The sequence below is a fragment of the Ascidiella aspersa genome, chromosome 2 (assembly GCF_963924565.1).
Source record: "Ascidiella aspersa chromosome 2, kaAscAspe10.2, whole genome shotgun sequence".
Classification (NCBI taxonomy): domain Eukaryota; kingdom Metazoa; phylum Chordata; class Ascidiacea; order Phlebobranchia; family Ascidiidae; genus Ascidiella; species Ascidiella aspersa.
Window position 1 is genome coordinate 6,999,339 of NC_139448.1, and position 26,256 is coordinate 7,025,594.

Genomic DNA, 26,256 nt, shown 5'->3' on the forward strand with positions numbered 1-26,256 from the left:
GCTGCCGCAGTTACAATTTTCAGAGTCAGGAAAACTATTAAGTGAAGGAAAGGACATGCAGAAATGTAAAAGAGAGACTCAAACTGACGTAATAAAGTAAAAAAATTGCAAATACTTAATCCTGCATTTTGCATTTTTTTGATGCTGCATTTTAAAAATAATTGAATTGTTCTGTTGTTTAGCAAATAATAAATCTGCCACGTTGAGCAAACCCAGCCTATGTTAAATACGTGGTGCATTGAGTGTTTTTTCTTGAAACAAATTTGTATTTATCGTAATTGTTTAGGCTAGCTCGCATTGCGATTTCCAATGTCTGTCCGCAAATCGTTATTGGTGTTACTCTGTTTATTTCTGGGCGAAACCTCTACATTCAAGTGGCATACGCTGGACAACTTGGAATATTATTTCGCCAATAAAGCAACAAGCGATTACAATGCGGCGCTATTGGCCTGCAAAGAGATGGGAGCAAACTTAGCTAAATTCAACTCCCTGAGGATTCATCAAATCTTGACGAAGTTCACAGGTAAATCTTGACGAAGTTCACATGTATTTGACGAGAACTTTAATTGGTGCATTTGAAAAAGAGTGATTAATGTTGTATTGATTAAAGTCACATATTAGTGCATATAGTCAGTATACAAATCGGGGCCCACCAGTTAGTTATATGGTTAACTTTTAACGTTTGTTAACCGTCGTTTGTGAGCTTCATATTAACTGTCGGAAATTTAATAAAACATTAAGTTTCACAAAATATACCTTAGAAAAAGGGACCTATATAGTGTGGCAAAAACACTCACTTCACATTCCCATTAACCCTTTATACCAGGGGTGGGCAACGTGTGGACAGCTGGCCGCATGCGGCACTTCCAGCTATTTTTTTCTAAATAAAGCTGGAAAATGTGGACTATGTTGGGACTTTTGCTCCACAGTTTCCTCTTTTAAGCGCAATGTAACCAATATGCTACACCGCTACACTAATGCAATTGAACTCAAATGGGTTAATTGATCTATTACAAAATCTTTATTCATAAAGTTTTACTTGTGTCACGTTGTTATGATAAAGAATTGTTTTGCACCAATCATACTTGTCTGGTACGGTCAAGGTGTAACAGACTTTGCCACGCATATGGACTAAGATGGTGTGTTTAACTGCTGGGAATTAAGACTGTTAATTAAATTGTACTGAGCCGAGCCGTACGAAAAAGGCGTCATTGCAATGGTAGGAAAAGGTATTTCCGAATTCACAAGTAGACAGCATTGACAAAACTACCGTAATTGCAGCCTAGTAGCTCATTAGATTTCAAGTAAATGCTAAAAATAAGTGTTTATTTGATGTGTGACCCTCCTATAAGAACTATTCTTCCTAACCGGCCCGAATTACTGTATCTAACCACATGATTAATTCTAATACTAAAATGAGAATCTAATGTTACGACTAATCTGACGTTATGTTGTTCCAACAGTGCCACACAAAGGCTTTTACATTGGCTTAAAACGAGTTCAAAACACTAAAGAGTTTCGGTGGTTGGACGGAACCAATTTGACGTGGACGAACTGGAAATATGAAAGTCCTCATTGCAGCGATGGAAGGCGGAGTCGGGATTGCGTTATAGTTAAGAGAAGATCCAGGAGGGTTTTACGCTGGATCGACTTCCCTTGCAATGTTCGACTTGGCTACATATGCCAGAGATTTGTCGGTGAGCCTTCACGTTTTTGTTTGAGATATTATGTATTCTGTTTTTTCTGTTGTTTTAATAGTTAAATTATAGGCCCCGAACAAAGGTTATTTTATTAAATTTTATACGTGCAGTCATACGGATACCAATATAGTAGGTAAATAGGGAAATTATCCGCCCTGCAAATGTACCGCTTTACAAAATTAAGTTATCAAACATGTATCTAAACGAGCAGCGACCTGTTAAATTAGGCACTAAACGTTTTTTTAAGGAAGCACTTCACGACATGTGGTCGTTTGTTCCGAATACACGAAAGTATGTAATATTCTTTCCTTGTGCGCTAAACTTGTTGTTTTGTTTACGACTAGCCGTTCGTGTTACGCCATAATGCCCCAAAAGTGGCGTGATGTTTACTGCGGCAAAGCAGGTCATTCTACATCAAGCAATTCCGGCCGTCAGCGAAACGAACAGATTAAGCGGCGAACGGATTGAAAACCACTCCTTTTGATCGATTAAGAAACGAGAGAACTTAATTCATTCCAGAACCAAAACGAGAGAGAATGAATTAACGAACAGATTCGAATCCGGCTTAAATGTGCATATAAACGGGCTTTTGACAATAGAATTTGCATATTGGGACATCGTTTGCTGAAAACTATACCGCAAAGTATAACGTGCCTCAGTTCAAGTTACTGGTTCTTCCTCTGTAGCCACAACGTCTTATCCTTATGTTCTCCCGCCCCAAGATCACCACCTATTGCAACAGCAACCTTCCGTAACGGCAACCGTGTTATCAACCACCAAAAACACACGTACAGAGATGCCAAGCTCCCAAGCACAGCAATCAAATGGTTTGAAAAATGTTTTTAAGTGGTGTTTCTCAAACTTTTTGAGCCAGTCTCAACTTTTGTTTTTAAAGTAAATGTCGAGCCACACCAAGCAGGTGCGGATCCGGGGTTTTTGTAAGGGAAAGCAATTTAAAATTTAAGGATGACGTCACACAAAGCTACGCCACCAAAGACACGCGTAAAGAGATGTCCAGGTCTTAGGCATAGCAATCAAGCGGTTTGAAACATGGCTTTAAAGCAGTGCTTCTACACTTGTTTAAGTCCGGCCTCGATATTTTGTAAAAAAATGTTAAGCCCCACCAGTCAGGGGAGAATCCAGGATTAATGTTCGGGAAGAGCAATAAAAGTTTTCAGTGATGGTGCTGCAAATTTACGTCATAACTTTTTATCCTAAAGCAACTGTTGTATTCCTGTACACCTGAGCGCTGTTAATTAGGTGAAATTCAGTCTAATTGCGCGAAGCGCGGAACAAGTTTCGTTTATTTCGTCTAAATTAATTAAACAATCAACTTAAAAGGAAACGCGACGTATTAGGCACTTCAATGAAATTTGCATCTTGCTCCAAATAACGGCATTCATAGTCTAATTTAATAAAAATTGCACTTCAAAGAGTTTGTGAATCATTCGGTGCTGCATGCCATAGTATGTAAAGTGCAATGAACTGAATACATTTACTTAAAACGGATTTTGTTTCATTTACATAGCAAAAGTTGGCAAATTATATTTGCGTGTCAAGCACTGACCTCCACCTGAATTCGTCTCTTCCACCAGACTTTACTATAGATGCCATGAATGTATGTTTGGTAGCCTAACTGCAAAAATACATGTAAAAATCCGAAATTTTGCCAGATCTCGCGTTTAAGAAACGCTCCATTTCGGGAACGCTTGATGAAAGTATCGAAGCAAATTGTCTAATTATCGCATATGATAATCAGAAAGTTTAAAAAAAAAATGCTCCGTTGGTAGTGTCCCATTAAGAAAGAAACTGCGCGAGTATAGTGCAAAAATTATGTCTATGCTTTTTGAAATATGTAGGGGTGTTCGGTTAAAACACTATAGTGTGAGCAACAACGACATCGCTTTTTTTCCATTTAATCTTAAAGTAACAGCGGGCATCACACCATTCTTCGGGTTTACGTCACTCTGTTGTCAAGACATAGATAAAACTCACGTTAAATGTCACCACAAGATGGCCGGAAGCAAAACAAAAGTGGTTGCACTGCTATCATTCTCAGTTTAAATTAATATATAACAAAACCGCAATTACTTCAACTTTAAAAGTCCAGTTTACAAAAGAGTTTTGTTGGTTATATTGATGTAGCTTATGTAATCATATATAATAATTGCCTGCTGTTATATAAGTAAGGTCACTCTAATGCAAATAGAATTCATGTATTGTTTCGCAGATCCGATCACCATCGTCATCAGTACAATGATCGGCGAAATTCTTCTTTTGTTTATTCTTGTTTTTCTTGTTTGCAAACGGTATGTTTAACCGATTTTGGCGTGAAAGCGTTGTGTTTTGAAAAGTGATTAAAGATTGTAGTAGTGCATTAAAAAATGACGTTTTATATACAGTTGTATTTATATACCGTCCAACCATAAAGTTTCCCTTTGTGCAGCCCGCCACAGCAAACGTACGGAGGAGATACAGTGAACGAATTAGCGAGGGGAAGAGCGTTATATCCAAGCCGTGTCTTCATGAAAACCAAAGATAATTTGAAAGGTTATTTTATATTTGAACAAGAAAATATTTTTCAATAAGCGTATTTAGAGTAGCATTACACACTAAGACGTACGTAGTTCAGAACAAGACTCCTTAAACATATATAATTTTTCTTATAGCAATACAAGAAAATGTTAAATTAAAAAAATTGATTATTTGACGTTTCGAACCTCAAACGGACACCGAATTTGCTAATTCTAATGCAAATCATATTATTCTACCACGCTTTTTTAAAGAAATAATTATGCTAATTACAAAAATAAGATTTTCATTTAATTTTATTTTGTTTTTTGTAGAATCACATGTTCGCGACGAGAATGGTTACGTAAGACCCAACCCTGTGTTTCCGTCCAAGAGAACAAAGATAATTGAAGACAACCGAACGAACATCACAAACAGACGGTGTGTGTATTTCAAAACAAGGCTCAACAAATATTCATAACCTATAAGAGTTTAAAACTAGCAATATTACTTCAAAGGATGTTACAAAACCCAGATCTCATCAGTACGACATATTAGTCGTAGTATTTCTACAAGCTTAATGTTACTCCCAATAAGCAGCCTATTCAATAGATGTAAAATATTATTTGCAGTTCGTCGAAAGGTCCTGAATTGGCACACGAAATCGCTTCACATGGAACACTAAATAGCAACCAATTCTACGTGAACACAAAAGGTAACTTCTCCGATGTGGAAAAGTTGACAATAATACTGTGGACACCATTCCTTTGTTCCAAAATTTTAAATCGAAGTAACTCAAAATTCTAAATTCAGAAAACACTATAAAAACAATAGTTAAAAAAAATATTAAATACTGTAGCTTAGTGAATACGCTGAGCACTGATAAATTTATATTGAAAATAAAAAACGACCAATTTGAAACGTTCAATGCTAGCTACTTTGGGTTTTGATATTCTTTTTACGTCTTACTACTACCTCCAACCATTATGCTACAATGAAAAAACCTGAAGTCAAGCGGATTTGCATACAAGTACGTCAGCAGTATAAATGACGTCTTACCTTGAAAAACAAACGATCAACGCGTAGTTATATATTCAATTTAAATAAAAACAATTAATCGGTTTTGAGTGTATGCATAATTATACGTGCTTTAGCTCGACGTAGTTAATAGCACAATAGTAGTAAAGTTACATTTGTCTTAAATTCTTGTGATGTGTTACTTGGTAATGACCAGAAACGACAAAATACATGTCTCGTAATTCAATAACTATTTAATTAAAAATTGCAGATGTACAGGTATTTTTTGAAATGAAAAACCTTCACTTACATACTGTCTTTATTCCAAATTTTGCTTAATAAAATATTGAATGCGAATGAACATTAAAAACGTTGTGCTTTTCAGCATTTAACAATCTCGCTACTTTTATGTAACTTATATATCACAGTTTTATGCTCGTAGAGAGTTAGCATGATACGAATGCTTTACCGTATTCCTAAATCCTTAGCATTCACTCTATCGTAATTTTTATAGTACCTGACGAGGAATATGACGAAGACAAGCATGGTTACGTCTCTGCGAATCGAGTGTTTCCAGTGTCGACCTATGTTGTAACCAATGAAACATAACAGGAATTTAATCCTGGCGAAATGTTCGATTTATGAGATTAACGTCAAAATATAAACTGTATACTTCTGTCAATAATGATTCAAAGAATATTCAGGGAATATAAATTAACCATCTATTTTATTACATCTTACTAACTCGCTTTAAATCTCTTCGGACGATTAAAATTATTTTCCACTGAAACATGGACTCAATAAGTTTCTCTTTTTGTAAACAATGTTGCTGTCCTGTCTCTTCGAAATTGATTTTTTTATGTGTTTTCGCCCCTTGTTCAATGTGTGTCGCAAAAAATTGACATTTGTCAGTTTCCTTGATAATTGAGATAAGCACATAAATTTTGACAAAATGAAAGTCGAATATCAATAATAAATTCGTGACGTAATCTTTTAGATTAGAATATCTTTCAAGATAAACGTATGCTTTGTCTTGTATAATGTCATATTGCAAAAAAGCCCAACTTTTCAATAAAAATCGTGTTATAGGTTCAACCTTTAATAAAGACATGTTTAGGGCGGGGTTTCTCAACTGCGGCCCACGGCCCCCCTGGGGGGGCCACCGGCATAACTCTCCAGCTATATTGCGAAAACCAAAGTGTCACTATTTTTATATTTTAAACTCAATTTTGTGTTTTTATTATGACTTTAAACCTTTTTGTAACGTTTTGTAAGACATTTTTCTGACACCTGCTTTGACTAGTCAGTAGGGATGTTTAACGTAGATTATTGAATCCTTTTTATTCGTTTTATCGCGGAAAGTTACGCCTAATTGGTGGTTCGCAAGTGCCAGTTTGGTTAGAAACCTATCGCTGTGTCGAAACAATTACTGTGCTGCTTTGTAGATGCTCATGATTCGTGCGGCGTCAACGTTTTTTTCGAGGGGCCAATTATTACTTGCGATACCTTCGCCTAATCATTAAGTTTCCGATAAATGCTGAGAAAACATTTCACCGTAAAACGAAAAATGTCACCGTAAAACGCATAAAGTACGCTACCGGGTTCAAAATATTATTTCTAGGCCAACATTTAGCGGTTTATGCAGCTTATTTGTGAAGTAGGCTAATAGTAACGCTTTAATAAAACGAAACTCGAGTAATCATCTCGACGAATGTAGTGACATCGCTTGGCTCAGTACAAAAACAAAGCCGAATATAAAAAATACCTTTGTGGCGTCGAAGAATAATGACTAACTAAGTTATAGGTTTAATTAAAATGACTTATTTGTTAAATTTGTAGAAAGTAAGTGCGATTATCCGCTGATTAATGGCTGTATTGGTCATTAACGTGAAGAAGTAAAATAAGTGAAAAGACTTTAAACACAATGCCTGGTATTTTTATAAGCAGTGGGCCACGAGGGTCGATAGCCTTTTAAAGGGGCACGAAGCATGAAAGGTTGAGAACCACTGGTTTAGGGCAACAATAATTCGAAAAAGCGATATGTACAATGTAAAGCACATTACAAAACGGTTAGATAAACCTATAGTTTTTGCTACCCATACATTAGTTTAACAATGCCTACCATAACGATTATGTACATCGAAGATAAAGATAATGTATTTTAAGTAATTTTCGAATTATGATATAAATTGAATTATTTCATGCCTGCTGCAAATTATTTCAAGGATTTTTTTAGAAAATATGAATAAATTATTCCAACTTACACGAAAGACACCGCGTTTATAACTAACAAAATCGTACCCCGATATTTTCTTATAAAACTTAGTTTAAACCAACCGGGGATTTGTCAGTAGTAGCCTATATTTCAAAAGAGAGAGGTTACGGGTTTTAACAAAACCTTGTTATGAACTTTGCGTACTCCAAATGACTTTGGTTGGCGCGTCGAAAACACAATGTTATGTATGCAATTCGGGACACCAAGAGGTGAATAGACAATTGCTTGCCTTTGCCACGTGTCTGGATGCTATTGTCAAACTTCGGCTAGCAACAATCACGTCTTACTCAGGTTTTGACCTGTTTGAAATGACAATAACAGTTAAGCGAATGGCAAGGACACCTTTATTTAGACAGGACGGATGAAGTTAGATGTTATTTTGGTAAACAATACAGGCCAAAGCGTAGATATGTTTCTAATTTGGATTATTCAGCTAACATGTAATCATTTAATTGATGAATTATGTTTATATAGTCATTAATTAATGATTTAAAAGAATCGAGAAATAACTGATGATGATATTCTGTGTTTTGATGTTATTTACGTTTATTCGCCGAACATCTACTGTTCGATGGCATGAGTTGGGCAACTTTGAATACTACTTTGCCAACAACGATAAGTTCAACTACGAAACGGCTGTTACATCCTGCGAAGAAATGAGCTCGACTTTGGTTAAAGTCAACTCACCGATGATACAAAAGTTCGTGGCCAAACATTCAGGTTTGCAAATTGTTATCATTTATTTGCAAAGAAGAACAGTTAGCCTTACAAATATGCAGCGCAGCCAAACGCTGTTTATCTATATATAAGAAAAGACTTTCTTACAGAGTATAATCAGAGGTGTAATCCATACTTAAATGGAAGGCGTTTTAGATGTTATAACCTCGGTTATAAACCTTAATTCATCTTTCTGCTGTGCTTTATTAGACGTTCAAATGATACATTATTGCATATTATTTTAAATCAATTATATGTATTATATAGTTACGTTGAACCAAATGCAATTACGTTATTAGGTTTAACTGCGTCTTTAAATTGTCTATACTAGATAATGAATCCGTCCGATGGGAATAGTTTTTTTTCTAAATATTTAAACGACTAAATATCTAAATATTTAAGCTCCACTCAAAAGATTAACTAAAACAGGAATTTACAAGTTTGTGATTGTACGAGTTTTGTTTCAATGTATGTGAATTGAATATCTTTTTCAGCGCGAGGTACAGCTGTTTACATTGGTTTAAAACGGAACGCGTCTACTGGAAATTTTCAGTGGATTGATGGGACCGACTTGACTTGGTCATATTGGGAACCTGGGCAACCGGACAGTGCTGTGGGAAGTGAAGACTGTGTTATTATTAGCTCAACACCTAGGGGAAACTTGCGTTGGAACGATTACTGCTGCAAACAACTTCTTGGTTATATTTGTCAGAGAAACAAGGGTAAGAGAGTCTCAAAGCCAAACCTCTAAATAGGCCTTTATCTTTGAAAACTGTTATAATTTAATTTGTTTTTTAATTGAAATGCAAGAGGTTAAACGGGCAAAGTTTTGTTTTGGGCTGGCTTTTTAAAGGTAAAGAAACAAACCGTAAATGTGAAAAGTATATTATTTGTGAGAAACGTACCTATAATTTAGACATGCGTTAAATCTCGATGTCTGTTAAATTAATGGTATTTTTGCCAATACTACATGGACTGACGAGGTTAACCATATTATACGTCGTTTAATATTTTTGCTTAGTAGTTAACTGCCAGACCTTAAATTTAGTTTGTATTGTGCCTCACTTATATCGTCTTACGGCCAAGCAATAAAACACTTTAGATAAGAGTTTCTTAATCTATTTTACCGCGGACCCCTAAACATTTTTTTTGCCTCACCTGGACCACGGTAGGTAAAAGATTTTCAAAAATGACGTCATAAATCAACGTCATAATGCAAATAGACGTTATAAATCAGCTGATTTCAGTGTAAAAAACTGTGAAAGTGTAATGGAGTCTAAATACAGTTAGTGCAAAACCGTTTTTTTAAACTAAACTGTCTTTTTTGATAAATGTATTGCATTTTAGAAATACACTAATATTTTTAACCTTATGGACCCCCTAAAACTAGCTCACCGTCCCCAAGGGGTCAATGGACTCCAGTTTAAGAATCCCTGCTTTAGATCGTTATCGAGTAAAGAGAAAGTTAATCTATCGAAAGACGATGAAACATTTTAAATTAATTCCAACATCAGCCACAAATGAAACAAACTTAACTTCGACAGATATTCTTGATCAAGTGCCAAGCGCACAAGAACATCCAGGTTTGTTATTTTTGAAACAGTTATCTTGACTAAGTCGGACACGAGGCTCAAATCTATCAATTTTGTTGCAGAAAGGATTACAATTGCCGTATGTGCTTCAGAAGGAGGACTTGCTATTCTACTTTTTGTTGTTGTGTTTCTCCTTTATAAAAGGTAGATATTATAAATAAAAGTATGGATTTGATAATTTTATTTTAGTCGTAACTGGCAAAAATAAAAAACTGCATTAATAAAATTGCTGACATTTAGCACAACGCTGCTACACTAGCTTCAAATATATTTGTTTAAAATCTGGAAAATAAAGCACTTGTACAAAATGGTTTGAAACAAACAAATGTACCTCTTGGCAAATATTGTTTCAGTTTAAAAGAAGACAATGGTGCCATTGTTTTAAGAAGATCAACAAAAAACACAAATTCAAGTCCTGAACATGTGTACAACCTGCCTACAATAAACCTTGCACAATACAGCAGCCAAGTTGTACATAACCCATCAGGTGAAAGTTAATATCAAATTTCGCGCAGTTATGAAATTCAGAATTCGATGTATAAATATTATATTTCGTGAAAATGGGTCCAACAAAGTTAAAACCTATCATAAATGCATTTTACAAAAGACATATGGATAATATTTCTATATATAGAAATATTTTAAAAGTTATTAAAATTAACAAACAAGCAGCGAAACACTAGGTTTATACCTGTTTGTGTGCCAGCTATATAACCAAACAGCTAGACTTGAATGCCAAACAGAATTTACATAATATCTCTTTGCAGTGTGTGAAGTTGAGGAAGACGAAAACGAAAATATTTACGTCATTCCCAACGATGTGTTTGTGTCGCGGGATGAAGGGGCAACAGTACAGAGGTAAATTGAGTTTAGGGCAGTTATAGGCTTTTTGTCCAGCCTATATAGTAGATGTTTTCGCTGTAGTGTTTGTAGTAATATTTTTATTGAATTCATTGTGATTAAATCAACTTGATTTTGGTTATCCTGGTTTGTGTTATAGCTTTGGAATTTAAATTTAGTGGGCGTTTTGAATCGCCTTTATAACATTTGAATAAACGTTTCGTTCTATACGGCCTTTATTACTAAATTATTTTTACTTTCAGATCATCTCAGGAAGTCATGAAAGCAACGTGCTCACAAACAAGAGAATTAACTCACATCCATGTTTACATGAACGACAGCGGTGAGACAAAGTTACCACGATTAAAAAATGAAATATGACAAATATATATTACTATTTGTGTACAGAAAATTTCCCCATTCTCAAAAAAATAACATATAAGATTATATATGAGTATGCTGCTTGAAGTCCGTAAAACATAACTTACAAACCAACCATATAGATCCTTATTTGAAGTTGCAAATTTCGGCGTAAATTATCATGCAAGGGCACGTAAAACTTTTAGCTAACGGCAAATTGTTGAGCGCTTTGCAATCTTACTAAACCAAAAATGTCTAGAAAGTTTGCACAAAAAATCGAATAAGAACCCCAACCAGTTGAAAAAAACAAACGTCAAATGATGATAATAACCAGGGCGAATATTTTTTGACCAAAAAAATAGGAAATTTTTACCTGAAAATAATTTATTTTGACAAAATTTTAACCGGTTAAAATACATTGATTTGAATTACCTACGGGCGTCGTTATTCACACGTTTTTTATATTGTATATTGCTCTAATAAAGATATAATACCGTTAAAATATTTTGACATATATCAAAACTAAATCTTTTTGATAAAATTAACGATAAATTTCAAAACAACTGAACGACCAATTTCAAAAAGCTGACTTTAGTTTTTGTGCAATTTTATTCGATTTTAACTTACAAAAATTGACAAATTTTGACCTAACGTGTAAATTTTGATAAAATATTGACTTTTATTGACAAGTCAAAAATATTTGCCCTAATAATAACATACAAGGTTCAGAATGGCACATGTTCATAAAATGTACACGTTCGTTTATAAATGCAAATTATCGAATTTGCATAATTTTACCCGCAGGGAACGAAAAGGACTTATCTGGGCGTTTTAGAGAAATCCCATTTTTGCCGATCAAAGCGCCCGGTTTAACGGAAGATGGTTACATCGAATTTAACCCTCCTGGTACTTCTGATTGCTAGGCGGTTACTTCATCTTTTATGGATCAAAAAAGCGAGATTTTTGTTTATATTATTCTATTAACTTCATCTGTAAGTTTTTGTATGGTAGTTTTTTGTTTACTTTGAAACTTGTCTCTCAAAGCCCATAAGTTAAGTTAAATGCTAGGAATGAACGTTTTCTACAATTTAATAACAACATACCGCCTAAAAATACAACAAACTGATAAACAAACCGGTGGCAAGACGCTTTTGATCCAAACACTGTCAACGAAATTCGCAGCATGGTCAACCTAGTAATAGGACACATAGCCTACGCTTATGATATGGCTATGCAACTTTGTATTTGATGGTAAATATTTTATTATTTGCTCTCAGCCTTACTAATTTACCTTGCTGTATGTATAGTGCTACGCAGAAAATGGTTGGAATTTACAGTTGTTAATGGTAAATGACAGGACATTGTTAACCGAATACATTTTCCCATGAAAACGCCTTAGATCCTTTGATGTGTACCAGACAAAAATGTACTAATAGAACCCCATGTATTTATAAATCGTCAATCTCAATAATGTGCATGCCACCTGGAATCCTGTATCCAAATGCCTACAAAATGCAAAATATTTTCTTCAAAACGTGGGTTTCTTTTGCGTGCCCTACATTTTTGGTGTATGAACTTTGCGTGTTTGTATCAATAAAAAATGTACCATTCATGCAAAGTATATTTTTCACATATAAAAGGCAGAAATTCCCCCCCAAAAGGCAGAAATTAAGGCTTTAATTATGCAATGTCCCAGTCGTGCCCGCAATGACCCAGTTGTTGCATAACCTTTTCGATCGCTCGATATTCCTAATCTATATTTATATTTTCGATAGGAACTAACACCGTATGAGGTAAGCGAGGCGAATCCAACGACGTTAACGGGCATGAGACTTTAGAAAGAAACGTAAAACTGCAAGAAGGACTAAAAAAATTAAATATGTCAACATTTTGCAGTTAAACATTTTGCACGTTTTTTAGCGCTCGGTTGCCTTATGTTCTTGTCAGTGCGTGTACTGTCGTTTGCTTTGTATTTTTTTCAGCCAATTGTTAGTTTATTCTAAACCTGTTAGTGTATCACAATAGGGAAATTTGTGAAGCGCTGGTATAAATTACACAATAGTATAGTGCTTCCCTGTATAAAGTCGCCTCGCGCGACAGAAAGGGGCTTTTCCTCGTGACTAAACAGACGCTTCAGCCAAATGCGTCTGCTGCACCGAATTGTGATGGAAACCCACAAGAGAAAGAGACGTAGTAAAGTAAAGCTGAGGAAAGTGGCTGCTGAAAGTTACCCAACAATATCTTATTCGTTTGATAAACTTATAAGCGATAGCTTGGTTGGAATCATGGTTGCACAAGAGTTAGATTCATCCGTGTTTTACGCCTCATTTCAGACCATTCTCTAATGAACAAAACCATAACTCTGTTAACAGAACTTTATGAAGCCTTATATTATTTTAATAGAGTGGTTTTCAACCCGTGGGATGGTACGCACTTGAGTGAATGAAAAAAAATGTAATGCAGATGACAAAGGTTGTGCTGATGAATGTGCGTATAAAATGGTCCTGTTATTATTTTTATTATGATTATTACAGCAATCAAATAAGCTGGTGCACCCACTTGCGTTTAAGGTACAGTAATTTAGTCTCGCATAGTGATCCATTGCAGCTTAAGCTATCTATTTTATAAATGTCAAGGTTCAGGCACACGGTTTTAATACACAATCCCTTTTAGTGTTATTGCACAAATTTTCACAAATAACCTTTAGTTATTTCAAAATAACTAACTTACTGAGCTCGTTTCGAGCGGATGGAAAGTATTAAGGTTGAAAAGCACTGTTTAAATAGATTATTTTCAGGTTTTCAAAAGTATGAAAATCTATGTAGTAAGCAAAGAAAGCATTCTCATTCATTCTCTGAGATACCAGTTTAAAGATTAGTATGAATTTTTTTTGTTTGAAGACGACTTATTTTGTTTGTGTTTTAAAGTGTAAAATATATTTTGGTCATCGATGACGGTTTTTAAAGTTCTACTATTGCTGGTTGGATTTCATCTGCACACCGATTTAGCGGTGAATTGGCACACGCTGAACAATTTGGAATACTACATTGCAAACAATTCTTCCGGCAACTTCAGCGGGGCGCTTGCAATATGTAAAGATTTGAATGCTACTTTGGCGAAAGTCAACTCTATACAGATTCTCGAACTTTTCGGGAAATACAAAGGTTTACAAAATATGCTTATATTTTTATTGTATGTTGGTTTGTAAAGTTTAAATTTGATTCTAGCTCCAAGACAAACGTTCTACTTCGGTTTGAAACGAAACGAATCCAATGGTATTTTTCAATGGTTGGACGGAACAATGTTGACGTGGTCTAACTGGAGAGATACACAACCGGATAATACAAGTGGAAAAGATAACTGTGTTATAATGGGGGACAGTAAAAAATGGAGCGATGTCACTTGTTCACCACATAACAGATTTATATGCGAGAGATACATTGGTAAGCATATGGACGTCTAAACAACCGGATTAAAATGTTGACGGACGCGAACTGCTATAGAAGCGCATTTGTTACCTTGACAAATTACAAGTCTTTAGCTTGACCAATTGGGGTCTGGTTTACACCATTTGAAATACAAATACATCAGTAAAACAAACATTTTTCCAGTTACAGACCCTACCTTGGGCACACCTGCCTCAACTGAAGCACAACGACCAAATACCGTATCGTCTACACTCGCCGCAAAAACCGTGAACGCTCTTACTACAGATGCAGCAAAAGGCACCGAGGCCACAGCAGAACACTCAGGAACCACCAAAGTAGAAAAAGGTATAAAAAAAGAAATCAAAGAAAATCCGTTTTTGCAAAGAAATCCGTTTTCCGAGAAAGGGCAGCAGCCCATCCTTTTATGTGGCTCGTATTTCATATTAATGTTTATTGACGTCCATATATCGTTTCAGAGACAATAGCGATGGCGGTTGGTGCAACAGCGGGTGGACTGCTTATTCTGACTATCGTTGCATCTTATTTCATTTGCAAAAGGTAGGTTTTCGTAAGTTCAATATTCGATTCATATCTTTTCGTGGAATGTAAGCCATTAACGTTTTTATTAAGATCACATTAAGATTTGTTCATTTATGCAAAATTATAGTTGTTTGTAGATATAATACAAGATAGTATATATACGTGAAAAATAAACATAAACAATTGTACAGACGAGGTGGCCAGTCGACTGATGTACCAGCAGAGCAAATACAGCTCGACGAAAAAGGTATTTACCAGGCAAAGGTGCATCGTAGAGTAATAAATAACCTACGGTAGGAAAACATGATATATTGCAAGGAAGAAGCAACACCTTTAATTAATAACCTGGCTTTAAACCGACGCTTGTTTATATTGTAGTTTTTAGGTATGTGTTGCACCAAGTCTTATCTATCTAAAATGCCCAAGTCGGCCCACTTCCGTGTAGATGATTCATATGGCACGCATGCAACTATAAATAAATCACGTTCTTTAAACTGCGCTCCAGCACGGACACCTATTATTTTATGAATTACATATCATGTTCGGTGTTTTATTATTCCGATTTTGTATTCACTGGAAAGTCTTGACGTTTTTATGACGATAAAAGTTATATTTTGCCCTAAATTTTCTTAGGCGATAGACCTATGCGGTGCAATATTTTGTTCCCTATATAAGCAGGGCTATGCGTTACATATTTCCCATACAGATATATATTCTTATTGTTTTGCTTTAAGTGCGACTTGTAACCTAAATTTGTCAATTTTTAAACAATGTTACATTTGCATATTTAAGCCTAATTGTATTATACGGAATGTAAAGGAATTGCTCATTATGTAAATCACATTGTTCTAGATTTCCTTATTTTGGGGGTCCATGTCAGTAGTGGTTTTAAACAAAACAATATTTTATTTAAGCTACTACGGAAAAGGAGGTGGTCGATAATCCGCTTTATGGGACGCGAAACGAGTCAGATGAAAAAGAAACTGTCGCCAATCCGTTGTACGGGTCATCGACGCTCGGCCAGTCGAGTTCAAGACAAAGTTCTACCCATCAATCTAAACCTAGTGAATTGTACTCGCAAGTTAAAAAATAAAATGTCTAAATTTTTTGAATAAATAATAAGATGTGAAGCGTGAATTGTCCAGTTACCCTCGTTCATACTCCAGAAAAAACGCTTTTATTGTGTAAAACGAAGTAACAATCAAAGTTTGGAAAATTTATGAACAGATAGCAGCTGTCCCATTCTATAAAAAAATCCATTCACCGGAAAAACAATAATTATGCTACACGGTCTCTCTAACTAAGTTTGTCCGATAATGTCGGAGAGGAGACGATATTCGATGGCAAGAGGTATTATCTGTACTTTTCAGACACGATATCGATGCCGAACCAACAGCAAATAGCATACAAAATTTAGCCATGATTTGCCATCAATTAAGAGAGTTTTTGGAAAGTCAAATTTTTCAAGTAAAGTTAGGTAACACCTCTCTAAATTATTTTCATAACGCTCAAGGCAATTTTAGCCAAAACTTGATAAAAAACGACTTTAAACGTTTCAATTTTATTTATTTTGCTCGTTAAGTATAGTATTGGCGTCATTTGGTATCGGATCGGTGTACGGTTCTTTTATCCACAAACATCGCGTATCGGAATAAAATGTTAAATATAGGACATCCCTAGCTTTAACTAAATTAATTCAATCCTAAAAATCACCAGACTAAACGTAAACACTATAAATCAACAAAGGGATGCTCTATACCAGGTTTTTTAGTCCGAGAACGAATTCATTTAATTACACCTTTCGAGACTCTTTAAGTTCCAATTGATTATCAGAATGTCTGTGGTTGGTGGTACAGTATTTGTTTGTTAAAGTAAATGTGTACGTTGTATTGGTTTCGTTTTGATTTGATGTCAGAAAGTGACAACTTTTATTAATGAGTTACCCGAGTTGTCGCAATAGTTGTCTCAGTACTCCTGCCATTAAAATTATGGTTAAAGGTCTGGAAAGGATTTTTATACTTTACCAGTGTTCAATAGTGAAATGGTTAAAAAAAAAGTATATTATACATCACAGCAGATGTTAGAGTACGTTTTTGCTACAACTCAAACACCATACCATGGTTGATCAGATTGCATTCAAACTAACATTTTAATAGGTTAAACTAGATTTGCGACAAAAATGTGAAAATAGCTTGTGCGGTAGATTTTTATGGACAGCGATTAAGACTGAACATTGCCAGTCGCTTAATCGACGACCACATGTGATTAGCAAGCTCGAAATAGCCTAATGTTTGTTTTTGAGCTCAGACCATAGACTAACATTAACCCGAATCAATGCTTGTGTCAGTAACGATTGTAGACGTACGACCAAGAGCAGCCAATGTTCAACAATTGAATTGCTTTTAGACTCTGGGCCGAATATTAATGAAAGATTTGCCAAGTTTAGCGAAATGCAAAATCTAAGGCAGTCAGTATTGTAAACAAAACGCACAAAATTTATAAGCGATACATTTTGTTACTAGTGATCTACAATAGTGGATATATTTTTTACTGGTGAACAAGGTTTATGCCAACATTGAAGGTGTTTAGCTCTAAGTCGTTATTTTGTTATTTGAAAATTTGTTTCATTAGTCTGTTCACCAGTAAATTTACGCGGCAACTAACGTGAAATATATCGAATTAAACTTTTAAACTTTGCCTTGGGCACAACTTCATTTCCGAGATGGCAACCAGGCCAAAGGTGGGTAGTTTTGAATCATTTATACAACCGCTTGTTATTAGGATAATAGGATAATATTTTATTTGGAACGTCAAAAAACAAAAACAAAAAACGAGAATCGCCGAAATTACAATGTTTTGAAATATTTGACGTTCCCAGGAGACAGCGAAAGACCGTAAGGTTCATCGAGTCAGCTGTCTCCTGGTTTAGATTCAGTTCGAAAAAACGATAAAATTGGAATGCTAAATTCAAATCACATAATTGACATTACTTGTATTACTTACAATACAATACATAAGACATATACCTTACGTACATTGCATACGTTTCATATATTAGATTCATTGCATACATTACATAATTATTACCTACGATACATACAATACATATAATGCAATAGATATGATACATACAATACCTACAATACCTACAATACATGCAATACATGCAATACATGCAATACGTGCAATACGTGCAATACGTGCAATACGTGCAATACGTGCAATACGTGCAATACGTGCAATACGTGCAATACGTGCAATACGTGCAATACGTGCAATACGTGCAATACGTGCAATACGTGCAATACGTGCAATACGTGCAATACGTGCAATACGTGCAATACGTGCAATACGTACAATACGTACAATACGTACAATACGTACAATACGTACAATACGTACAATACGTACAATACGTACAATACGTACAATACATACAATACGTACAATACATACCATGCATATAACATAAAATACATACAATACATAAAATACCTGTGATACATATAATACAGACACATAATACGTGTAATACATATTTTACGTTAAGTAGCATACGCCACAAAATAAATGATTATTCACAAAAAGGATAATGAAAGTATATAAAACGAACAAAGAATTGAAACAGTTAGAAGCAACAAAAAGAGCATAATTTTAAATTGCAGACACATCTATTTCGCGATAAGGCTGGCGCTTTTCTTTTTGTGTAAATATTTTTATATTTTTGTCAAAATACGTCACAGTTCGGTTGTTACGCATGATTTCACACGCCCGTTTTCAGCAGCAGCTGTTTTATTCTTATCTTTCTTATCTGTTTAATTATGATTATTCTTTCGTGCTTAGATTACCTTTTTAAACTAGGTAGGCTTGAATGAATTGTTCCTTGATTTTTTTAACAAATTGAGTATATGGCAGCGTTTTAACATCTAATCTTATATTTTCCCATTGTTTGGAACCCAAAAAAGCTAATGTTTTTTTTCCAGAATTTGTTTGCACACCAGTCCTAAAGTAATTTTGATTTACCCGCAGTCTTGTTTCATAGGAGTGTATGTTTTGTATTGGTGCCATAAGGTTTAGAAAGGTTTCAGGTAATGGCGCTGGTCTAGAATCCTACCACAGTTCATAAATCAACGCACAAAATTTGAGTTAGGGTGCGGGTTAGCGTTCGGGTGTGGGTGGGTCAAGTATTATTATATTCTTTGTTTAATAATAATACTTGACCCACCTTAACCCAAACGCTAACCCGCACCCTAACCCAAATGGTGTTTCGTTGTGGTAGGGTTCTAGACCAGCGCCCAGGTAATTCATTGCTTTTAAATTTGTGTATCAATTTAAGAATTTCAAGCTTAAATATATCATTCAAATTTAAAATGGAATGTATATGGTATAGGGAAAGTAGCCTAGTTTTTGGAGGGGTACTGCTTAGGATTTGGATAGCCCTATTTTGTAGGACCCTAATATGATTTAATTTTGTTGGATTTGCCCTTCCCCAAGCAACTATGCAATATTGAAGGTGGGTGTGAATTAAACTATAGTATAGTAGATGTAGTGCATGATTGTCTAAGTAGAATCTCATTTTTGCTATTAGACCTATTGCCCTAGATATTTTTTGCTCTATCATTTTTATGTGTGGTAACCATGAAAGTTTGTCATCTATAATAAGTCCCAAGTATTTTGCTGAATTAATTTGTTTTATTTTGTAGTCCCCAATTTTAATTTTGACTTGACCAGTTTGGTTCTTACCTTCAACTAAAAGGAAATGGGTTTTTGAGTAATTTATGGATAATTTGTTAGCTCGAAACCAATGATCAATTTCAGTTAATTCAGATTGTATTATATTTTCCAGTTGTTTTTTATCGGAATGGGAAGTAAAAAGAACAGTATCATCAGCATACAAGCTGCAATTTAGGTTTGTGTTAGATGGTAAATCATTAATATAAATTTGGAAAAGTAGTGGAGCCAAAATGCAACCTTGAGGAACTCCGTATAGAGGCACCTGTGGATTAGATTTTGTTGTCCCATTTTTTGTAATATGTTTTCGGCCAGTTAGGAAATTTTTAATTAACAAAAGGGGTAGTCCTCTGACACCGTAATGATTAAGTTTTTGTAGTAAAATTTTATGGTCTACGGTGTCAAAGGCCTTAGCAAGATCCAACAGGATAATGCAGGTGTGATTATGATTATCTTTATTTAATAATAAATTTTCATAAAGTTCAGTTGTAGAATGTGAAGTGGAGTGACCTTTTCTAAATCCGTGTTGTTCTTTGGTTATAGTTTTGTTTTTCTTAAAGAATTTTTGCAATTGGTTGTTTATTATTTTTTCGAAAATCTTACTAAATACTGATGTTACCGAGATAGGTCTATAATCACTTGCTGTCAGAGGTCTTGGAATTTTTGGAATGGGGGTGATTTGAGCTTCTTTTAGACAATCTGGGAATTCAGAATTTTGTACGCATGTATTATAAAGCTTGGTTAAAATAGGTGTTAATAATTCTGAAGACATTTTTATATATTGCATCGGAATGTTGTGAGGACCGCTGGCTTGTCGTGTGTGTAAAGATTGTATGTGTTGTTTTATTTCAAATTCAGTGGTTGGCGAAAAATAGAATGATTCTACTGGTGAATTTGTTTTGCTAATGTATTGATGAAACTTATGGCTGGTTGTCGGAATTTTTGTTGCCATATTGCTACCTATTTTAGAAAAGTGGGTATTTCGGGTTTCTGCTATTTCAGTTTTACATGTAATTATATTTCCATTTCCATCCTTATGGTTATCAATATTTTGTTTTGGTGAACTGTTATTTTGTATTGATTTTATTACTTTCCATGTTTCAGCTGAGCTGTTGCTTTGTTGTAATTGTGTTTGATAATACATTTGCTTCGCTTGTTTTTTGATTCGTGTAAGTTTATTGTTGTATTTTTTATATTCCAAAATTTGTTTGTTGTTCTTTGTTTTATAACATTTGCGGAACATTTTATTTTTTACCATAATTGATTTAAGAATTGCCTTTGAAATCCAGGGTTTGGTTGCAAGTTTTTTCTGTTTGCGTGAATTTTGGCGAAGTGGTGCATGTTTATTTAGGGTTACTGTAATCGATTGAATCAATGCAATAAATTTTTGGTTTATACACTTGTCTTCAAAGTTTATGTTATTAAATACCTGTTCTAGATCCTCAAGATATTTGTCAGTTTTAAATTTGGATACATCTCTTTTAGGTTGGGAAATATTCTTAATTTTAGTTGATGTTTGGATGACTAGAAATGTTGGTAGATGGTCTGATATATGGTATTCTATTATACCTGGTGTGATATGATTTAATATAGCATTGGAATAGAAGTGGTCAAGTAAAGAATTTTTCGAATATTGGTCAAATTGTGTAGGTTTGTTAATATAGATGTTTGTTAATGTTGCTAATGTATGCATTGATTTTTCTCTCCTTTGTGTTTAATAGGTTTATATTAAGGTCCCCCCCCCCCCGACATAAAACTCTTTTTTTTTTCTGTTTGGAGTTTTTCTAAATTTTGGATAAATTTTTCTTCAAATTTTTCAAAATTTGCCCCGGCGTGCCTGTATACTGTTCCTATAATAACACTTTTTGATTGGTTATATAGGTTTATATTAAGGTCCCCCCCCCCCCCCCCGACATAAAACTCTTTTGTTTTCTGTTTGGAGTTTTTCTAAATTTTGGATAAATTTTTCTTCAAATTTTTCAAAATTTGCCCCGGCGTGCCTGTATACTGTTCCTATAATAACACTTTTTGATTGGTTATTTATAATACTAAACCAAAGGTTTTCACATTGATTATCCTTATCTAGTTGAATATGGAGGTCATGTCTGATTGTTGTTTTGTATTTTGTTTCAACGTAAGCAGCTACCCCTCCAGCTAGTGTTGGTGAATCGGAATGTAAAAAATTATACCCAGTTATGTTGTTATCAAAAAGAAAGTTTCCTTGACTAATTTTTGTTTCTGATACCAGAATTATATTGGGTCTTATTATTAATAGATTTAACAGCTCCTCTATACGATGTTTGTTTTTTGCAAGACTGCTGGCATTTAAATGCAGTATAAATAAATTATTTGTATTTTTTATGGCATAGTTTAGCGAATTTTCAGTGTAGTATAAACAGTCGTCTATATTGAAATATTTTTGATTTCTAGTTGTTCAGTGGTATTCATAATTACACAATAATATAAGAACATGCAAAAACACTTAAAAAATTTACATACTACACCTTTTCTTCATAAATTTTTGCGATTTGTAGCCAATCTAATTCAAGGCCTGTTTGTAGAAGGTCTTCAGGGGAATCAATTTTGTGCCACCTTCCTTCAACCTTCACCGTTATGGCTCCATTGAAAGTGCCGCAAGCTTCAACCGCCGAGAGGCTTTTTAGGTAGTACATTAGGTTGAATCGTGTATATGTGAGGTCCTCATTGATGTATATATATTTTTTGTGATACCAGGGCTCGTTTTTGTTTGATAAACTCTTGTCTTTTTTTAAATGAAACAAATCGAGCTATAATCGGCCGTGATTTATCTCCTCTTTTTTTACCGAGTCTATGAGCTCGTTGTATATCCTTTTTCTTAAGTGAAATGTTTAAATCTTGTGCAATATTTATCAATTCCAGTTCCCCGTCGTCATCTCCACCATCATTCTCGCTTTCCGGTACAACATATATCCTGATATTTTCTCTGCGTCCGTATTGATCCAGTTTGTCCAGTTTATATTTTGTGCTGTGAACTTCTTGTTTTAGTTTTTCGTTTTCCTGTTTTAAAATTTACATTTCTTCTCTAGTGGCTTTAAGTTCCTCTCTTAGCTTCTTAACCTCAGTGTTAGTTTCAGTGGTTTCCTTCTTGATTTCACCTACTGTGCACTGTATTGACTGTAATGTCTCCATTGATGCTTTTAATTCTTTCAAGTCTTTGAGTATATTCTTCAATGTGTTGTCAGTTGGCATTTTCAATGTTTAACTATTTTATCGTTTATTAATAAAGTGAAACCTTAATTCGAATGAATCTTAATTCGAATGAAAGATTATTCTAAGGGCAACAACAAAAAATGATAACGTAACCCTGGCCCCTGTTTGAAAAATCGAAAGTGTCAGATTTTATGCACTACTTTAACTTCAAGGGTAATAAACTGGAGGCAGATGACATCTTATGCGACCCTCAAACCAGTAATATCGGTAGCGGTGGCTTTGGGGTTGTGCACAGGGGCGTTCACCATGTCCTTGGCGATGTCGCAGTCAAAGTCATTCAAGTCAACCCAGGCCAGTCGACGGTATACAAAGCAGGTACAGATATAAATTTCTCTAGGTATGTGTTGCTCCAAGTCTTATCTATCTAAAATGCCCAGGTCGGCCCACTTCCGTGTAGATGATTCATATGGCATGCATGCAACTATAAATAAATCACGTTCTTTAAACTGCGCTCCAACACGGACACCTATTATTTTATGAATTACATATCATGTTCGGTGTTTTATTATTCCGATTTTGTATTCCCTGAAAAGTCTTGACGTTTTTATGACGATAAAAGTTATATTTTGCCCTAAATTTTCTTAGGCGATAGACCTATGCGGTGCAATGTTTCGTTCCCTATATAAGCAGGGTTATGCATTACATATTTCTCATATAGATATATATTCTTATTGTTTTGCTTTAAGTGCGACTTATAACCTAAATTTGTCAATTTTTAAACAATGCAACATTTGCATATTTAAGCCTAATTGTATTATACGGAATGTAAAGGGATTGCTCATTATGTAAAATGTAAATCACATTGTTCTAGATTTCCTTATTTTGGGGGTCCATGTCAGTACTGGTTTTAAACAAAACAATATTTTATTTAAGCGACAACGGAAAAGTTGGTGGTCGATAATCTGCTTTATGGGACGCGAAACGAGTCAGATGAAAAAGAAACTGTGGCCAATCCGTTGTACGGGTCATCGACGCACGGCCAATCGAGTCCAAGACAAAGTTCTACCCATCAATCGAAACCTAGTGAATTGTACTCGCAAGTTAAAAAATAAAATGTCTCAATTTTATTAAATAAAAAATAAGATCTGAAGCGCGAATTGTCCAGTAACCCTCGTTCATACTCCGGAAAAAACGCTTTTATTGTGTAAAACGATCGTAACAATCGAGTTTGTAAAATTTAGAAGCAGATACCAGCTGTCTCATTCTGTGAGAATATTTAAAATAGAAATCCTCTAAATAAAAAACATACACCGGAAGAACAATAATTATGCTACATGGTGTCTCCAACTAAGTTTGTCCGATAATGTCGGAGAGGAGACGATATTCGATGGCAAGAGGTATTATCTGTACTTTTCAGACACGATATCGATGCCGAACCAACAACAAATAGCATACAAATTTTAGCCATGATTTGCCATCAATTGAGAGAGTTTTTGGAAAGTTAAATTTTTCAAGTAACGTTAGGTAACACCTCTCTAACTTATTTTCATAACGCTCAAGGCAATTTTAGCTAAAACTTGATAAAAAACGACTTTAAACGTTTTGATTTCATTCATTTTGCTCGTTAAGTATAGTATTGGCGTCATTTGGTATCGGATCGGTGTACGGTTCTTTTTGCCACAGACATCGCGTATCGGAACAAAATATTAAATATAGGACATCCCTAGCTTTAACTAAATTAATCCAATCCTAAAAATCACCAGACTAAACGTAAACACTATAAATCAACAAAGGGATGCTCTATACCAGGTTTTTTAGTACGAGAAACTATTCTTTTAATTAAACTTTTCGAGAGTCTTTAAGTTTAAATTTTTCATCAGAATGTCTGTGGTTGGTGGTACAGTATTTGCTTGTTAAGGTAATTGTGTACGTTATTTTGTGTTCCTTTTGACTTTGATGTCAGAAAGTGACATATTTTGTTAATGAGTTACCCTAGTTGTCTCCGAAGCCTACTCTTGTCTATAAAATTATGTTTAAAGATCTGGAAAGGAGTTTTATACTTTACCAGTGTTCAATAGTGAAATGGTTAAAAAAAGTTATATTATGCATCACAGCAGACGCTAGAGTGCATTTTTTCCATAACTCAAACACAATAGTCTACCCGATTTCATTCAAACAACGTTTCATGAGGTTACTCTCCATTAATGTCAAACATATAAAACCGTTTGTGCGGAATCGACATTGCCAGTCGCTTAATCGACGACCACATGTGATTAGCAAGCTTGAAGTAGCCGAATGTTTGTTTTTGAGCTCAGATCATAAACTATACATTAAACCGAGTCAATGCTTCTCTCAGTAACGATTGGAGACGTACGAAGAGCAGACACTGTTCAACAATTGAATTGCTTTTAGACTCTGGGCAGAATATTAATGAATGATTTGCCGAGTTTAGCGAAATGCAAAATCTAAGGCAGTCAGTATTGTAAACAAAACGTACAAAATTTATAAGCGATACATTTTGTTATTAATGATCTACAATAGTGGATATATTTTTTACTGGTGAACAAGGTTTATGCCAACTTTGAAGGTGTTGAGTTCTATATTGTTATTTGATGTTCAAATTTGTTTTATTAGTCTGTTCACCAGTAAATTTACGCGGCAACTAACGTGAAATATATCGAATTAAACTTATAAACTTTGCCTTGGGCACAACTTCATTTCCGAGATGGCAACCAGGCCAAAGGTGGGTAGTTTTGAATCATTTATACAACCGCTTGTTATTCTAAGGGCAACAACACAAAATGATAAACGTAACCCTGGCCCCTGTTTAAAAAATCGAAAGTGTCAGATTTTATGCACTACTTTAACTTCAAGGGTAATAAACTGGAGGCAGATGACATCTTATGCGACCCTCAAACAAGTAATATCGGTAGCGGTGGCTTTGGGGTTGTGCACAGGGGCGTTCACCATGTACTGGGGGATGTCGCAGTCAAGGTCATTCAAGTCAACCCAGGCCAGGTCGACGGTATACAAAGCAGGTACAGATATAAATTTCTCTAGATTGACAGATACGAAAATTGGTGTTTTTGGTTGGCGCAAATATAAGCACCTTTTCGAACTGATTTAACTTTTTCCTGTTTACTTTATCAATTGAAAATATGTTGTGAAATTTTTGAACTAATCTTTGAACCCCGAAAATACCACATACCTAGTTCAAAACATAGGATTTTAGAACATAGTTAAAACATTTTAAACATACTTGTAAAACATTACTTTAGATTTTTTTAGAATTCGTCTTTCATCCAAGCAACTTGTAAATAAATACGACCGTGATTAAATTAAATTGGCAATGGGTT

At 34.7% G+C, this 26,256-nt stretch overlaps 2 protein-coding genes and 1 long non-coding RNA gene across 4 annotated transcripts; all 3 read left to right on the top strand.

The window, feature by feature from the left end:
* The first annotated feature begins 459 nt into the window (after positions 1 to 459).
* Positions 460 to 6,428, top strand: LOC146163340 (uncharacterized). The gene is made up of 8 exons (XM_083380453.1): positions 460 to 523; positions 1,464 to 1,697; positions 2,387 to 2,527; positions 3,931 to 4,009; positions 4,147 to 4,250; positions 4,547 to 4,652; positions 4,844 to 4,926; positions 5,743 to 6,428. The coding sequence occupies exons 1-8, from the start codon at positions 460 to 462 to the stop codon at positions 5,835 to 5,837; spliced, it is 906 nt and encodes a 301-aa protein (XP_083236579.1). The 3' UTR covers positions 5,838 to 6,428.
* A 7,534-nt stretch (positions 6,429 to 13,962) lies between these two features.
* On the top strand, positions 13,963 to 16,073 carry LOC146163341 (uncharacterized). The gene is made up of 6 exons (XM_083380454.1): positions 13,963 to 14,176; positions 14,240 to 14,455; positions 14,624 to 14,785; positions 14,917 to 14,998; positions 15,172 to 15,227; positions 15,895 to 16,073. Exons 1-6 carry the CDS (start codon positions 13,963 to 13,965, stop codon positions 16,071 to 16,073), a joined length of 909 nt encoding a protein of 302 aa, XP_083236580.1.
* Positions 16,074 to 19,267: 3,194 nt separating this feature from the next.
* Positions 19,268 to 23,992, top strand: LOC146163342 (uncharacterized). Of its 2 annotated transcripts, XR_014494591.1 has the most exons (6): positions 19,268 to 19,493; positions 19,827 to 19,889; positions 22,273 to 22,374; positions 22,610 to 22,692; positions 23,113 to 23,275; positions 23,834 to 23,992. It is a non-coding gene; the product is annotated as an uncharacterized LOC146163342 (long non-coding RNA). The 2 variants fall into 2 exon arrangements; XR_014494590.1 differs by lacking the exons at positions 23,113 to 23,275; positions 23,834 to 23,992 and having other exon boundaries at positions 22,610 to 23,086.
* Positions 23,993 to 26,256: the final 2,264 nt, after the last annotated feature.